This window comes from Scophthalmus maximus, chromosome 10 (genome assembly GCF_022379125.1).
Source record: "Scophthalmus maximus strain ysfricsl-2021 chromosome 10, ASM2237912v1, whole genome shotgun sequence".
NCBI lineage: Eukaryota > Metazoa > Chordata > Actinopteri > Pleuronectiformes > Scophthalmidae > Scophthalmus > Scophthalmus maximus.
The window spans coordinates 25597426-25615787 of NC_061524.1; the positions used below are offsets into that span (position 1 = coordinate 25597426).

At 38.5% G+C, this 18362-nt stretch overlaps 2 protein-coding genes across 7 annotated transcripts in view; both read right to left on the reverse strand.

The window, feature by feature from the left end:
- Window positions 1-5205, reverse strand: part of srbd1 (S1 RNA binding domain 1) — a 60940-nt gene extending 55735 nt beyond the window's left edge. For 4 of the 6 annotated variants that reach the window (XR_007031532.1, XM_047334816.1, XM_047334817.1 and 1 more), the window contains exons 1-7: window positions 5048-5205; window positions 4582-4643; window positions 2928-3339; window positions 2240-2479; window positions 1188-1354; window positions 721-838; window positions 487-625 (exon numbers count right to left, since the gene is read on the reverse strand). Coding sequence is in view for 5 of the 6 variants with exons in the window: in XM_047334816.1 (XP_047190772.1) it covers window positions 487-625; window positions 721-838; window positions 1188-1354; window positions 2240-2479; window positions 2928-3339; window positions 4582-4643 (1138 nt within the window). In the remaining variant the exon portion in view is untranslated. Of the gene's footprint in view, window positions 1-486; window positions 626-720; window positions 839-1187; window positions 1355-2239; window positions 2480-2927; window positions 3340-4581; window positions 4644-5013 lie in introns of all 6 variants that reach the window. The other 2 variants (XM_047334815.1, XM_035605532.2) reach the window with 2 other exon arrangements.
- A 9256-nt stretch (window positions 5206-14461) lies between these two features.
- On the reverse strand, window positions 14462-16860 carry LOC118284033 (SLC35A4 upstream open reading frame protein). The gene is made up of 3 exons (XM_035606605.1): window positions 16767-16860; window positions 15484-15582; window positions 14462-15382 (listed from the first exon to the last, which is right to left on the reverse strand). Exons 1-3 carry the CDS (start codon window positions 16779-16781, stop codon window positions 15185-15187), a joined length of 312 nt encoding a protein of 103 aa, XP_035462498.1. The 5' UTR covers window positions 16782-16860; the 3' UTR covers window positions 14462-15184.
- Between the last annotated feature and the right edge of the window lie 1502 nt (window positions 16861-18362).

Consider the following 18362-nt stretch of genomic DNA (forward strand, 5'->3'; position numbering starts at 1 on the left):
AAATTAAAAGGCTTATATTTGTATACGCTGTGGCTGAACTTAAACAGCTAATTAAAGGAAGTAATTGTTGTTTATTCCTTTATAAATTTATTTGTGATCTTTTTCAATTATGACTGTCCAACTCGATAATGAAATTAGTTCTATGCCATTCATTCTGTTTGTGCTGCTTTTCAAAGGGTTTAACCTGAGCCAGGCCATAGAACAATGATAGCTATGATCACTTCCATATAGGGTAAGTAGCCTACAGTTGTTAAAATGTTTTTAAAAGTTGTTATTTTCTAAATGCACTGGTATAGGATTGGTACTCAGTATGGGCCTATACACAAAGTCCAGGTATCGGAATCAGGAATAGGAAAAATGTTTTCGTAACATCTCTATTAATTGATCTCCAGGAATTCATGTGATTATTATTTTCTGTTCCTGTTTGTTTTCCTTTATCTGTGAAGTGGCCTTGGGTACCTTGAAATGCGAGTTATTATACCTTACCTTTAGTATCAGGTTTTACCCATGCCATTAAATCCAGAGTGTGTGGTGTGTCCAACAGAGCAGAGGCAGCCACCTCAAGGCCAAGCGCTTTGGCTCTGCGAGCTTTTGTCAGCTTACTGCCTTTTTTATAGGGAGAATACTACAGACAAAGAAAGTATGTTTAATTAATGCGAGAAGCAAGATTTAGACGTCCAAATCACATTTAATTGATTCGCATAAAAATGTGTTTCTGACCACATGATCCAGTTCATCTGCCGATCGACAGCTCCTCAGGTTTTGTTCCAACTCAACGGTCAGAACTCCGTCCTTTTTCAAGGTCTGAATAACAGACTGGGTCTTCTTAGCCAGATTGCTAAAGCATAACACACATACACAAACAAAAAGAAAGACGGGTTTATATGGGGAAAAAAATTAACACACTCACTCACACACACACATGCATCCGCGCTAAAATGGTTCACATGTAACACACTAACACAAAATTTATACTGATTCAGACCGCAAACATTGACCACTACCACCATCTAGTGGCCAATGTCTGGAAATGACCACAGTCCAGCTTGGCTCTAATGAAAAAACATTTCATGGCTGCTGCTCATATGAAACTGTATCTAAATGTGCCTCTTCATACAGTAATGTTTGCTGGCAAGTGAACGAGTGAATGATTAAGTGTATCAGTTTCTTTTCTTGATGTTCCCTACCATAATTCCTCATATGTTAGTTGGACATCCCGGACAGCATCAGCATCCATGTGGTTGATCATCTCTTTGCGGTAGCGCACCATGAATGGCACTGTGTTCTCCTCACGAAGAAGTACAATGATATTTACACAGACCCACATCTCCACACATGTCAAGGTGGACAACAGCTGAGGGGAAAGATGTGCATCCATTAAAACTGTACATCTACTGTATATACAAGAAAAGCAAGTTGGCAGTGAATAAGCAGTGAGACACTCCCATAAAACCATGAATAATATAACTAATCAAAAGAAAAAAAACTTAATATACAGTATGGAGAGAATAGACATTAAAGTGGACATGAGTGTATCTGGCATTTGGACCACAATGCACTGCATCATAAAGGACGAATGTAAAACTGACCTAATTGTGCAGTGAATATTATGTTCTCCATCTCCTTAACTGCTGTTGGTAGATAATTTCTTTATGGTTTTAGTATTTTTGTTCAGCAATAACTAGCTATTTATAGACAAACAATCACTCCAAGTGTCCAGCTCCCTGACTGGATATTTTGTTGAAGCTGGGGAAATCAGCTATATGTTGAAATTTCCAATTTATTCCCATTCTATGCTTCTTAGAAACCAACTTTTCAATGTAGTTACAATTTTTCAGTCTGGTAGAGATTAAAGCAGCGGTTGTACAACTGTCCTCTCTCTCTCTCTCTCTTCTCTCCTACTGTCTCTCCTCCCACCCTCTTTCTGCCCACTTCTCCTCTTCCCCATTTCTCTCCTCACCCCAACCGGTTGAGACAGATGACCGCCCACAACTGAGTCCTGTTCTGTCAGAGATTTCTTCCTGTTAAAAGGGAGTTTTTTCTCTCCACCGTCGCCAAGTGCTTTGCTCATTGTGGGATTTGTTGGGTTTTCCCTGTAATATTGTAATATTGACCTCACTATATAAAGTGCCTTGAGACAATGTATGTTGTGACATGGCGCTATACAAATAAAATTGAATTGAATTGAACTATCTGACAACACATTCCCACACAAAAACACCAATAAACCCAACAATACCTCAGTCAAGTCCCAGGTCATGTTAAGCTCATTCCTAAGAGCTTGTGCTTCTGATGGTGGTAAAGCAGTTGGTTGTCCCTGGCAGGTACCACTGGTCTTCTGTTTCTTTAAATAGGGCTCTTCAAACATGAAATCCTCCTCTTCTATTTCCTCTTTCTTTGGTCTAAGTCCAGCTAGTGATGACCCTTCATCTGCCCATCTGTCTGCCTCATGGGCTTCTGACACAATAAATGAAACCCTCTACAAAACAAGTAAAGAAACAGAAAGACATTAGTGACAGTACTTGTGAAAGGTAAAATCATCCAAAATGTTTTGCGGTCTTTATTATTTGTTGGAAATAGAGGCTCAATTCAGAATTAATGAATAGACTGTTATACTGGCAGAAATTTTGATGTGCAGAATTCAATAACACACACACACACACACACACACACACACACACACACACACACACACACACACACACACACACACACACACACACACACACACACACACACACACACACACACACACACACACACACACACACACACACACACACACACACACACACACACACAGTGTTATGAAATCATCCTGACAACCTGTGGTTATAACTGTTGCCAACCCAATTTCATCTACTTCCAGGCATAACTGCATGTGTGTTTCCAGACGGAACTCCAACTAAAAAGGGAATTAATCTTACCTCCTCCTTCATTCTGATGCTTGGCCCACTTTCTTCAGCTCTCCCTCCCTTTGGACAGTCTGTTTCTTTTTCTTCTTTGTGTTCTCCAGCCTTATCATCCTTTCTTCCATCACGTTCCCTCTTTGTTCCAGCCAACCAAGACTCACCAGAATCCTTGCGAGCTGAAAGCGCCTTCTTTTTGCGTTCCGCATCATGTTTCAGTAGTACCCTTGACTTGGGATCTTTGGGTACTTTGGGAGCTTTTGGTGTCTTCAGCGCTTTTGGCTGCTTCGGTTTGGAAGTTCTTTTGGCCGTTGCTTTTCTATCCCCTGCTGCAGGGGTGCTGACAATTTTGCTTGGCCCTTTTGATTTAAGCTCCGTAGGCCTCCATTCCTCACTGTCCTCATCACTACTCATCGTCTGGGAAAAGGACCTGATGATAAAGTTTAAACAAAGTGTGAAAATCAGCCAATAATACTACTACAACAGGATCTTGCTTTTTGCTAAATTTTGTGCATTTTCACCAGGTTTGCCTAGTCTCATCCGGCATTCTTAAAATCAGGCTGCATAGTCTAATTTGTATAGTATTGCAGTGTGAAAAAGTTGTTTGTGTCTCTATTAACCCTGTAATTAAAGGGTAGTTTGGGTAACTTTTAACGTCATCCCCAACAGAGAAGATAGGCCTCAAGCTGCGCCAGCGACCTTGAGCATGAATATAATGTTTTGCAGAAAGTTGATTCTCCTGGAATTTAAATCATATAACCCTGAAGAATTCACTACCAAACTTCTAACCATTTTTGGACTTTACCACTTGAGACAACAAAACACTGGACCTCCTGTATGCAAATGCTAAGAATGCATTCAGGGTCACTGTTCTCCCCCCACTCTGCAGATCTGATCACAACCTTGTCCTGATGTTTCCAAAGTATGTCCCTCTTGTCTAGTGGCAGCCTGTGCACACAATGACAGTGAAGAGGTGGACTCAGGAGGCAAATGGGGCAGTGTAGGACTTCTTTGTCTACAAAATGGGGTGATGTGAGCAAAACTGGGAGGACATCAACAACATGACACAAACAGACTAAAACTGATGAAGGCTGGCTCTGAAATAGGCTGCAAGCTGAAAGCTTTTACAGCTGTGGTGGCGAAAGTACAATTATTATTATTTTTCAGGCAAATGAATCACTAATTCCTGTTGGAATGGATAAAGCCGGACCATCCTCTCCACTTCACACTGGACAGACAGAGGATTAGCTTCTCCTACATACAGCTTTGCTGTCACAAGGACAGATTCAGCAAATCTTTCCTGCCACAAGACATTAGACTGTACAACACTCCAACTCTGTCTGACAGAGACACTCTGGACTCTCACTTTTACACAAATCCCAGCACCTTGCACCCAACAGTTACCATGTTATACCTTCTCACTTATACAAATCTGTAAATTTTTTATATTTCTATTCCTGGTAGTTTTGAAGTTCTTACATTTTTATACTTGTAATTCTCTGTTTTAATATATATATTTTGTAAGGTATGTTGAGAGCCTCATACCTGCTGCTGTAACACCGGCAATTCCCAGTTTGGGTTTCATAAAGTTCATCTATCTATTCATCTATCTATTATAATTGGGGGGGGGGGGGAGATGACTGCGGTGAATGAATGAACCAAAGTCACTTACAGATCGGACTCCATATCTCCATACTTCACAACTTTGCTAGTTGCTCGGAGTCTTCGCATCATCTGTGAGAAAATATCTAGTTATTAGGCTCAACATCAAAGCTTCATCAAAGCATCACACAATTAGGCTAACCTTCTGTTGTGCACTTTTACTGAAGTAGCACATTTTACAATGTGGTATAGTACTTCTTCCCCCACTGATAATGATAATAATATTAATGACGTCAAGTTGTTATTAACGGCTCAGTGTTAGCTATTTGTCATTACCCGGAAAATTATAATTGAACAGAGAGCAGGGACACTTTATCGGTGCTAACTTTAGCAGAAGCATTGAATATACTGAAGCGGGATAGCTATCATAATGTTGCGTTAACCGCTATTTCAAATTTGCCGCTTTACACTGACGCTACGTCATTCAAGGTAACCAACTAACAAGTTGTTGCTGTATTTCTTTGGAAATACTCAACTTGTTTGTAGTAAGTCCGCTGGAAATCGCAGCTTGTGCTGCTGCTGCTGCTGCTGCTGCTGCTGCGTCGTCGTCGTCTTCTTCTTCTTCTTCTTCTTCTTCTTCGTCTTCTTCTTCTTCGTCTTCTTCTTCTTCGTCGTCGTCGTCGTCGTCTTCGTCTTCGTCGTCTTCTTCGTCGTCTTCTTCTTCGTCTTCTTCTTCTTCTTCTTCTTCTTCTTCTTCTTCTTCTTCTACTTCTACTTCTTCTACTACTTCTTCTACTACTTCTTCTACTTCTTCTTCTACTTCTACTCCTTCTTCTTCTTCTTCTTCGTCTTCTGCTTCGTCTTCTTCTTCTTGAGGTTTTTTTTGCCGGTTGGATAACCAAAAAATGGTACATTACCGCCACCAACTGGTATGGATGATGGACCAGCATCGCTATTATTTACTATAATAAAAATATATTTTATATATATATATATATATTATATATATTATTATTATATATTATTTATTTTTTTTAACTCATTTGTTCTCACTTATATTAGTTTGTCTAAGTACACTTGATAACACTAATTTGAGTTCTTTTGTACAATATCTATTAGATTAAACTGCACTTTTATCTGTTGGAGGTTTTGAATCCAAAAGGGTCAGGTGCCTTCTTTCTTCCCTGTATTTTTCACAGTTTAGTTTTTGTTGCATCTTGCCCTCAGGAGTCACATTTACCTATATTATTGTATGTTTACCTAATGAATAGTATACAGTTTAGTCTAGTGTGTCCAAACCTAAGTCTTCATATTATTGTCTCATGTTCCTGTTCCTTCCTGCACACCTCATTTCTCCCACTTCCCTTTGAACTTTGTAAAACCATTGTCCTTTCATCTTATTCTTCAATTTCTTTTGCCACTTTCCCTTCAATTTCTGTTTAATAATAATCTTGGTTTCTGTCTCGCTTACAGTAGGTTTAAGGCTAAATCAATGTAATTATTATTTGTGGCCTGTTTTGCATCCTTATCTGCCGTTTCATTTCCTTTGATACCAATTTTGGCACAACAAATGCAACTCCAGTTTTATAATATATGCCAGCTTGGTGTGAGAATTAACATTAACTCCCTAACTTTGTTTTTCTTTTCTAATAATGTAAAATCTAATTTGGCATCAGGAAGTATCCAAGGTGGTATTGCTGGCATTGGTATACTGTTGGACAAAAGTTTTGATTTCTGTGTCACTGTCAGAATGGGTGATCCTGACCATGGCCCTGTAAATTAACGTAGTAATTCAGTGATAGCTGTTTACTTGTCATTTCTCGTGGTATTTTTCCCATTTCCACCTGTAATGCTGCTGTTCGGGTTGTTTTAAATGCACCTGTGCACAATCTCAACACTTGACATTGAATAATATCTAACTCTTTGGGAGATGTCCTTGCTTTTGATCCATACACCATACAAACATGATCTAGTATTGTTCAAAGTAATCTACTGTATGGCCTTCAAAGTAGACAGAACTGCTTTGAATTACATTTCATTACATTTAGTACTTTCTTACATTTGTCCACTATTTTCTGAATATGTGCAGCCCATGTAAAGTTTTCATCCAACCACATCCCCAAAAACTGAAAGTGTTTTACTTTCTAGAATTCTTAATAATATAATTTAAGTTTTACCTCAATACCTATTCTTTACCTTGAAAAGAACATTGGGCCTCATGCAACAACCGTTTGTAAAACAGTTTTGTTCTTAAGTCGTGCATACAAGTGATTAAGGAGAACTTCCCGCATTCATAATTTTTTTCATATATTGAGATTTCTTTCAAATACGCACAGAATTTGCCAATGGTCCAGACCTGTCGTAGGAGTCACTTAAATTGGTCTGCTGTTAATCAAAAATACAGCTATAACATAGACATTTTGAATTTGAGCTTCCCTAAAATCATTTTCCAAACTGATCATGGGATCCAGAGTCCCTCTTCCTTTTTTAAACCCACTTTAGTGATATGTTTACACTCAATATGTCAATCTTTTAGTTAGCATTCTATTGAATGATCCATGATTTTACAGACATTTGTCGATGAAAGCACTGTTGGCCTATAATTAGATTGCTTGGATGGATCCTTTCCTGGTTTCCTTATAGGAACTGTTATAGCCTCTTTCCAAGCTTTGGGCACCCTTCCTTCGTTGTCTCTTTGAACCATGTATCTGAACTAATGCTTTTACCATCATTTCAGATGTATGTCTGTAACTGCTACTTGTCCTTTTGATTCATATACTGGGTACCCCCATTCCTTTCTATTACCCCCATTCTCTTAATCATACTCCATGTGTCTCTTATAGGAGTTGACCTACAGGTCTTATTACAAAAACATTGCCAACTTCTTCTCTTTGATTGTATAATTGTTCTACTCACTACAGCTTGAGCTCTCTGGTATGCAACTAAATTACCCCATGTGTCCCCTTTAAGTGTAAAAGCTATGTTTCTGTCTCTCATAGGTCTACTACACTCCTCTGTCCACCAAGTTATAGCTCTCCTTGTCATCCTCCTTGTCATCCTGGTCTTGAAGTGAGCCGAAAGTATTTGATCAGCAGCCATGATAAGAGCTGTTCGGATTCTCTAAATGCATAGGAAAGGAGCTTCAATGTTTCCTTTCCTATCTCCTTTAGCATAGGGTCCACTGGAGCTTCCTTTGTGAGAGATAGAAGATATAGACGCCCCACAATTCATTGCGGCAGCGATATTTAACGTGACGCGGGGGGGGGGCGTAAACGATTCAATCCGAAGTAGAAGTAGAAGAAGTAGGAGAGCATGAACATGACCCAGAAGGGACGCAGGTCATCATGTAAGTTACCGTTGTATATTAATAATTTACATCTGATGTCACACAGTGGTAATACACACTGAAGAATGCTGGATGGGTCTGCTGTGTTTTTTGAAGTCCGTCTTGGGAAATTATAGTTAAAGCACGGCAGACGCAGGTCAATAACATCCGCCGTTGCATGATAACCTAGTATAATGAAAGTCGAGTCGGATTCTCTCAGCACCGCTGTTGGTTTTTCCTAAGTCCTATCAGTTCTCCTTTACACCTTCCCTTGACCTCATGACGTTTTCCACTGAGGTCAAGGAATAGTAGATAGGGAGGACAATTCGACCATACCCCTAGATTGGAAGGGCAATTAGACCTCACTCCGGATAGGGCAGGGGGTGCGGTTTCCTTCCATGGGCTCCTGGCTGATTTCACACCTCCTTCTGATCTCCTCATCATCTGCTGCTTTAAAGCTGAAGCTCTCCTTCTGCTCATCACCAGATTGTTCTGCCAGATCAGTGGTAGTGTACAAGCCAAACTAACTCTGTTTTTCGAAAAGATTTTGCTCATGTGATTTTTTTGTTCTATGTGACTGTGCTCGACACTCCTGCTTGTGCATCTGAAAATCACCCATACTCCGGACACCACGGAAAATGCCATCCGCTCAGTCACCTGTCCCACCCCTGTTCGCCAGCCAAACCTGCTCTTTACCTGTTTCGCCTTATTACTGTTGAGGGGCTTCTCTCCTCTCCTCTCAGAGAGGCTGTGAAGATGAGTGTTTGGTTCGCTTTGCGAGTTCATCTAATCTATGGCATGCGGGGACAGTCAGGGCGTCGTAGTCGCAGAATTTAGGTTATAGTTGATAGACATCTTTCAAGACCCACTGTGGTAAATATTGATCATACTCAGACATAGTTAGAGGGTTACTATGGAGATAAGCCATTCTGTCTGTGAGATGAGGTGATTCTGCTGCACAAAGACCAACACCTGTATATTCAAAGTTCAATTCAATTCAATTTTATTTGTATAGCGCCATATCACAACATACATTGTCTCAAGGCACTTTACATAGTGAGGTCAATATTACAATATTACAGGGAAAACCCAACAAATCCCACAATGAGCAAAGCACTTGGCGACGGTGGAGAGAAAAAACTCCCTTTTAACAGGAAGAAATCTCTGACAGAACAGGACTCAGTTGTGGGCGGTCATCTGTCTCAACCGGTTGGGGTGAGGAGAGAAATGGGGAAGAGAGGAGAAGTGGGCAGAAAGAGGGTGGGAGGAGAGACAGTAGGAGAGAAGAGAGAGAGAGAGGACAGTTGTACAACCGCTGCTTTAATCTCTACCAGACTGAAAAATTGTAACTACATTGAAAAGTTGGTTTCTAAGAAGCATAGAATGGGAATAAATTGGAAATTTCAACATATAGCTGATTTCCCCAGCTTCAACAAAATATCCAATTCCTGTTAAAACTCCATTTTAACAGGAAGAAATCTCTGACAGAACCAGACTCAGTTGTGGGGGGTCATCTGTCTCGACCAGTTGGTCAGTTCAGTGAAGCTCGACTCAGTACACAGAACCCTGAACCGGAGAATCAGATGTTGTCACCTTTGTTGTGAACGTGTGATTAGCTGTTAATTCAAAATGTATCAATACTGAATGATTTTCAAGATATGATTGGCTGAAGAAAATATCTCCAGCAGTGGAGATTAGCTTCTCTGCTGCCTTTATTTTTATATGTGTGTGTGTGTGTATATAAATATAAACCTTTTGGGACATGCAAATTTCCCCCAAAAAAGCTAAGATTTTCTATTTAACTTCATATTCATTGTATTAAGCAGACCTTAGGATATTAGAAATTCATGTTAGTCAAGCTCCAGAAAGTTTTACAAATTAATTGCAAGCAGACGATGTACGAGCAAACCCCAAAATATGTCATGGACATATTGGAAGCTGAGTAAATACATTTTTATTGCATAGTGGTTATAAAACGTACATTTTCAGAAAGATATTTAGTCTCCCTTTCAATAATATATTGAATATACTGATTTTGTGAAAAAAAGTCCATATTGCCTACTCCTACTATGTATAGCATCTACTGTTAGAATATGTATGTAATAACTATTTTAATATTAGAATATGTATGTAATAACTATTTTAAAATGTGTAACATTGCCAACCCTGTCATGGAAGGCTTGGTGACAGGGTGGATAATTCAATTCAATTCAATTTTATTTGTATTGAGCCAAATCACAACATACATTATCTCATAGTGAGGTCAATACTACAATATTACAGGGCAAACCCAACAAATCCCACAATGAGCAAGCACTTGGGGAATGTGGATGAGAAAATACTCCCTTTTATCAGGAAGAAATCTCTGGCAGAACCGTACTCAGTTGTGGGCGGCCATCTGTCTCGACCGGTGGGGGTGAGGAGAAACATGGGGGAGAGAGACAGGAGAGGAGAGAGGAGAGAGAGAGAGAGAACAGTTGTACAACTGCCGCTTTAATCTCTACCAGACTGATACTTATAATTACGGAAATAATACTGACAATTATAAATGCAATGATGTTATTAATAATAATAACAGTAATAATAATAATATCATAACAATTTCATGGATACACGCATAATGCTTAGTATTATAATAAAAATAGAATATAAATGATCCAAATTACTTGTTTTATCAAAGAACTTATTGAGGACAATACAAACATATAAAAGTACTTAAATGTTGTGTCATTTCATTCATTGAAGTTAGCAAGTTAGCGTGTGGGACATGCCAAAATCATGTACATCTATTCAAAGAAAATGTAAAATTAGGGAAAAACATTTTAAGAGACTTATCATTGTACTGGGGCTGCACGGTGGTGTAGTGGTTAGCACCTTCGCCTCACAGCAAGAAGGTTCTGGGTTCGAATCCCGGTTCAACCAGGGCCTTTCTGTGTGGAGTTTGCATGTTCTCCCCGTGTATGCGTGGGTTCTCTCCGGGTTCTCCGGCTTCTTCCCACACACCAAAGACATGGAGAATGGGGTTAGGTTCATTGGAGACTCTAAATTGACCGTAGGTGTGAATGTGAGAGTGAATGATTGTCCGTGTCTGTATGTGGCCCTGCGATAGGCTGGCGACCTGTCCAGGGTGTATCCCGCCTCTCGCCCAATGTTAGCTGGGATTGGCTCCAGCGACCCCCCGCGACCCTTAAATGGATAAAGCGGTAGACGATGAATGAATGAATGAATCATTGTACTGATATGTGTGTCAGTGTTGGCCATTTAAAATAAATCCTAAAAATGTCATTATTTTGTAAGTTTGCAAGAGTTTTTTCTGTTGGGGACACCCAAAGGTATGTTTTGCTGGTGGTAATCATTCATATCCATACAACCTATGTGTTTATGAATAAATTATTTATTACAATACACCATTAATTACAAGAGCATAAAGTTCTCCCTAGATCTAGGGTTAGGGTTAGAATTGCTATCAAAGTGCACCAGGTTGATGGATTTAACTTTGAAATGTACGAAATTTTCACCTAATGCACGTCCACCTAATGCTGGGAAACACTGAACCCTGCAAAGGAGTCTACAAAGGGTGACTTATTGGAAGTTACATGTGGCTGTTTATGCTGGACTGGTGGGCCAACCCTTCACTAGACCTTCAATAAAATGCTTGAACTCCTGTTTACAGACTGCATTACTTCCACTGAAGTATTACGACCATAAACAAATGTTACCAACATGTTCCTTGGCTGGATCTTGCCTTAAGCTCATCTAACCTAACCTCTTCTTGAGCCAGTCTTGCTAACCCAGGACTTCAAATTTAAACAATTTCTAAAAATATAAATTATTTAGGAACACAGATTTAAACGGAAGTGTTACTGACAAACGTGAACTGTGGCCAGAGGCCTGAACAAAGTATTGACTGTGTCAGAAGTTGACAGCACTGTGGTGAGTACATGTAAAGGTATGAGGTTCCTGATTCACTGTTTTAATTTATAAACAATTGTAAAAATGTTTTGAATTAACCATGTTTTCATCATGTTTTGTTCTTACTCTTGCATAACTGAAGCTGATGAAATCTCCCTTATATCAGCAATGGTTAAACTCAAAATCATATGTTCCAACTTTGTCAACTTATAATCATTAAATTTACAGCACTTCATATGTAAATGGGAGCTTTATGTACTGCTGATAAATTACCAGATTATAACCATTTATCTGCTTGCTGTCATCTCATTATCTGCAACCAATATTACACAGAGGTAATCTCTGCTAGTGATTACATCTCTACTTTGCAAACTTAAAAAGATTGTTTTGTTGTGTCCAATGTCAGTGTGATGAGAAGTAAAAAGATGCGGGAAGTTTGTTAAGAGTAGTGACTTGAAAAATAACAATGGACTGGGTAGCAATCCAGTTGAGGGTGTGGGCAGATGGGAAAAGATTAATATATTTAATTACATGAACATATAATTTTAGGTTGTAGATTTTTGACGAAATGGAAATGAAAACAAGATGTGTTGTCCCTTGACACTATACGCTATATTAAATTATTTGGATAGTGAGAAACTATGATAAAAAGTATAGTAACACATTTGGGCACAACCGGGGAACAAATGAGACATGCGTAAACTGCATTTCCCCATTTTGTGAACAATACAAAATAAACCTGATAAAAAACACGTCCAGTGGTTTTCTTTTACAAAGTCACAATGGAATTTCAAACTGTTGATTTGAAAACTTTGAAAACTTTTGCATTGACCTGTAGGTGTAAAACCCCATTACAACAAGACAAGTTAGATTAGCCAGTGAAATAAAACACCATCGACTGACCCGGCATGTTCTGAACTCAACAGCACACAACTGTTTATAGAAAGGTATTAAAAAAAGAACAAGAGTAAACATGCAAACACCAATAGACAGAGAATTTATAAAACATGAAGCATGCAAAAGGCAAATTATGCTTATGGTTTCCAGTTAAATAACCTACAGTAGCCTACACATATTTTTTAATACACACACACACAGACCTCAGACTGAACTGTTTCTCCTATATGGCTTTTTGGCTAACACCTGCCACAGGTCTGACTGTGCAGATAAGCATCATACAATCATTTCAATGGAAGCAATACAGTCCATGGGTAAAGTAATGCATTTTAAAGTTATCCACACACAGTTTACAGCATGAATGAAAACACCCTCTCTGAAACCTGAGAAATTAAGCTCTATTATTATAAATAACATATTTTGGGTTCCAATATGATGTGATGTTCAAAAATACAATTTGTCGATCAAGGCAAAGTTGCAGAAAATGAGAGGACCCCCCTGAAAGTTATAAAATAATGTTTTTCTGGTGCTAGTCAAGTGCAATTGTTCATCACTTGAGCCTGTTGAAACATCCCACTCAAACTGGTAGAACTAGTTCACAATCAAAAGTACTTAACTTATTAAATCATTCTCAGATATGATGCTGACAACAAGGTCAATACAGTCACTTATTTTACTGTATTGATGAGAATTGTTTGGTTCTGACAAATTGTATTGTAATTGTAATAATTTACAAAAAAGTTTTAACTCTAGAGCAAATTATTTAAGGGTGCCACTAGGTGGCTGAGCGACACCAATCACGTCTACTGTAATTTACTACCTACTCTAACTTCTAAATCACCCTCTAAAGCAGTTACTCTGGAAGAAACTCTATAAGCCTATCTGTTAAGAGATGTGGTGTGCTTCTATCAAATGAAGCTCCTGCAGTAAGAAGGTAAAATAGTCAACATAGCTGGTCTGCACATGCAAACATTGGTTGGTCTCATTACAGTATGTATCGAATAATCTTTCGACAGGGTTGGGATCAGAAGTTAGCAGCTATAATTATTTTATTAATGGAAACAATTAGTCTAAATTTAAGTCATTGACCACATTGCAAAGAAATATTGGATACTGTGTGTTTAAATAAAATTCATCCATTGTAGTTATTTCCACATGCATGCTGATATCCCCCTTCTCCATATTCATGGGTTTAGATAAACAAGTATGATGGTCCCAAGGCCTCTGCCAGGACTTGTCTGTGTTGTGTTGTTGATTTGTTGCGTGTGTCCTGTCTTGCCAGCTTACCAGTGCCTTAAAGATAGATTATAAATGACCAAAGGCTTGTACTATGAAGCAGGATTTGCGGGTATTGGGGTAACTTCAGATTTAACTCTGGGTTTTCCATCCTGTGAAGCTGGTTCAGTTCTTCACTTCTTCACATCAATCACCATAGAAAATTATGCTGAACGGCTTGATTTAACTGCTCCGGAGCAGATTAAGTGTGAGATAAGAGAGCAAAACCTGTCAATGACCCAACTACTGACCAATCAGAACATTGGAAAACCAGAGTCATCATTCTAGGATCCTTACTGGGACAAAAGAGTTTACAGTAAAGTGCAGCAGATATTTGTAGACGAGTGGAATTACTCTGTTTTTAAAAAAGAGCTTCCTATACACGGGGAGAGTTTATCACACTAAGTAAATACATAGGCTTATTAATTTTATAGCTTCATTTGAACTCAATAAAGATTATTTGACAGAATCCCAGATAGTGTTTTACTTTCTTATTCTATGACTGCAGCTCCAAACAACACAAGGAGACTGTAACAATAAATAGTGACAAAAACAAAAAACTATATATTTTATTAGAACAATGATCCACACACTGATCAATATTTCTCATGATCATGAATAAACAGTACAGTGTGATTAACCTTGTGACACATTAACCCATTCTCTCCTCTGCTTCAGCAGCACAAATGGTCCGACATCACTTCAGGTTCTCGTAGTACAGGTCATACTGGTATACGGTTGAGCTCCCTTCTCTCTTGTACCACAATGAGTTCGGTAGGATTTAAAATTTTTATTAGTAATTTAACATTCCTTTTTGTTGGTCTGGTTGTAGTTTCAGCAAGTTATATTAACTGAATGCCCAATTTTTGTGATTTTAGTTGAATGAAAATTACTTTTGTATATTTTAATCTCTTTGTTTTAGTTAAACAATCACATGACCTTCCCTTATTTGCTACAGGCTCCGAGCATTACCATAACAAAAGATTCAGGCGAATTTAAAAAAGAATTACGAAACCAATCACCATTATAAATTTGTTTGACACTTGAGATTTTTCCTATTTATTATATACTATATGTAATTATTTTAATACGTGCTTTTGAGCATTGGGAAAAGCACTATATAAATCTGATGCATTATTATTATTATTAAATCTTTTTTTAAAACTAATACTTCCCTGTTTGTAGTTATATTGGCACCCTCTCCTTGTAGATTTCTCTCATCTTCCTCCTCCTTTCTTTTATTCTTACTTTTCCTACTGTCTTCTCATTTGTGTCCTCCTTTCAGGTTGCTTATGTAGTCTTTGATGGTGTTTTCAACATTGGGAATGGAATAATTTTGTGCGGCATAGATTCCTGTACAGGTTCCTACGGCAACACCCAGCAACGCTGAAGAGCGTAGCCTAGCAACAATGTATCCAGCCAGGAAACCCTTCAGGAAAGGAGAAGCTAGCAGACTGCCTCCCTGGAGAAGATAGGTGAGGAGAGATCAGATCATGTATAATTGGTAGTCTGGCAGATAAACATGAACATATATGTACATGTTGATGTTTGTTTGAGACTTACTGGTGGAACTCCAGCCTGTATCTCATCCTCCACCCGTCTCTGAATGTCCTCCAGCTGGTCCTTCAGCTCCACTAGGTCCTTGAGCTGGTCCAGAGGATTCTACACAAGCATTCACACAGTTATTAGGAGGCAGTGAGTATAGCTTCACTTACAGTTTATACAATTTACTGTATTGCAAAAACCAGGGGAAATGTTTGTGTATCTGTATGTGTACAGACCCAGGCAATTATCTGAGGGGAGAGTCTGAATATTTTGACAGTGAAGGTGAACATTAGCAACAGGGTGAAGAGTGACTTCATTAGGGGGTGCATCATCATTGTCAAAAAAGCAATAATACACAAATACCTACACATTTATAAGCAGACACACACACATACAGACAAAAAGGTTTGACCACAGTTTCCTAAAACCTTACCATGGTAAAACATTGGGCCTCATACAAGAACTTTTTTGTAACCTGACTAGTGTAAACATGATGAATGCTTACCAGTCCATATGAGTGAATGTGCTACGCATCCTGCCCTATGTCAGGAAGTGTTCATCGATGAAAATGGCATATGAGAGTAAAAAGAAGACACTTGCATCTTGCGCAGGTCGTGCATGGAGCCAATTAAATTATGTCAATCAACTTAACATTTTAAATTCGGAGTAATGTATGGTGTCTGTGGGCAAGAGAAAATCGTTTTACATAATGGTCAGTAGTGAGAAGTTTTCCTCTGAAGCCCCCTCGGAGGTCTTTGCCACAATCAGCAAGCAAAATGGTTACTATTGTTTTAAGTTAGATAAATAATTATTTGTCATGTACTCCGGACAAGCTGCACACCTTACAACAAAGAGGAGGCTTATTATCCGTTTTTATTTTTGTCGCGACGATTTACAAATGTTACAATCAGAAACATAGGCCTATTCAATAAAAGAATCACGGTTTCTGCGTTTGCAAACGTGTTGTTTCACTTTCCAAACTTACTGACTAATCTATAACCAGTAACGTTTCGGACATCGAGTTAGCAGTTAGCCACAACTTTATACATTCATTGTAACAGCACCTCCAAATTCTAGCGATACATAAATTCATGTATGTAAACTAATTAGCCAAATACCAGTAAGCTAAGAGTTTAACTGGAGTAGCTTCAGAATAGCCTGCCTGCCTGCATCGTTTTACTCTTTCAGCAGACGTTAATTGATGCCTGTTGAATGGCAGTGTAAATATGGCGTATTAGCAATAACAAGGACAATATAGTAACGTCATATTCCAATAAATCATATTTAGCTTAAAAACCGACCTTGTCATTTGCCATAGCTTCCGTGGAGTGCTGATGTTGACGCCACTACTTCTACTGCTACTTTTTCTTCTTCTTTTTCCTTTTTTTGGCGGATGGCAACCGCGTTAAGGAGCATTACCGCCACCAACTGGCAAGGAGTGTGACTCACCATCGCTATTATTGACTAAAACTAACTAAACCAAAAAAATAATGAATAATAATTTAAAAAACATGCATTCTCGCACAACAAATACTATTCCTGTTTTATTTACTAAACTCTTTGATGCGTCTGTGTTGATTTGGACCTAACTGTGGTAACCATTGATATATTCCTGCATGTGAATTTACAATAAACTCATTATCCTAGCTCTTATTTTTTAATAGTCTAACTGTGGCTTCACGAAGTATCAGGTGGTATTGTTGGCATCGATACTGCTGGACAAAAGTTGAATTTACTTATTTAAAGTTCTGTTGCTTTCTGTGTCACTGTTCATCCAAAGCTTTTTGTTTGTCTCCTCTCCTTTTCCCAACATGCTTTCAGAATGTCTTGTGCTTGGTCATCCTGACTATTGCCATGTAAATTAATGCAGTAATTCAGAGAAAGCTTTACTCTTCTCATCTCTAGTGGCATTTCTACCATTTCCACTTGTAATGGGTTGTTTTAAATGCACCTGTGCACAATTTAAAAGCCTGAAACTGAATAAGATCTAACTTTTTGAGATGTGTTTGCTGCTGATCCATACACCACACAACCATAATTCAGTAATGATCTAATTAACCCATTGTATATGGCTTTTAAAGCTGTTCTGTCTTCCCCCATTTGTTTCCAACCAAACACCTCATTACATTTTTTTACTTTCTTGCATCCAACCACAACCCCAGACACTTAAAGTGTTTTACTCTTTCCAGTTATTAATTTACATAATTCTAGTTTTACCTCACTCCCTGAATCTTTTGAAGAAAGAAGATTTTCTTTGTGTTATCAACTGAGAATGTAAACCCTCATTCATAAGACCACTCTTCTACTTTCATAATGGCCCCCTGCAGTTTCTCTACAATAAAATCACATTTCATGATAGAAAACAATAAAGGGCTATGCTTCCTGGAAGCTTCCGGTAAAATTCAGAATATAATTCAAAATACTGCTCCTAACCTACAAAAGTCTTAATAATCAAGCTCCATCATATCTTAGAGAGCTCATAGTTTCATATTATCCCAATAGATCACTTCGCTCTGTAAATGCAGGACTACTTGTGGTTCCCAGAGTCTGTAAAAGTAGAATGGGAGGCAGAGCCTTCAGCCACCAGGCTCCTCTCCTCTGGAACCAGCTCCCAGTTTGTGTCAGGGAGGCAGATACCCTGTCTACATTTAAAGTTAAACTTAAAACCTTCCTCTTTGATAAAGCTTATAGTTAGAACTGCTCAGGTGTTTAATAAACCATTTCTTTATAATGCTGCTATAGGCCTAGACTGCTGGGGAAACTTATATCATGAGCATTTTTCTCCCTCTCCCATTCTCCCCTTCTCCCTCTCTCTCTCTCTGTTTTTATGACCTGATTTATTCTGTTCTTTCAGTTATTTTGTTGTTGTGTGTGTTTTTTTTCTTCATTTCATTTGT

Coding starts and splice junctions, on each gene's coding strand:
- LOC118284033 (XM_035606605.1), bottom strand. Junction 15,383..15,483: donor TACAGGCTGGAGTTCCACCA/GTAAGTCTCAAA, acceptor TATCTTCTCCAG/GGAGGCAGTCTGCTAGCTTC.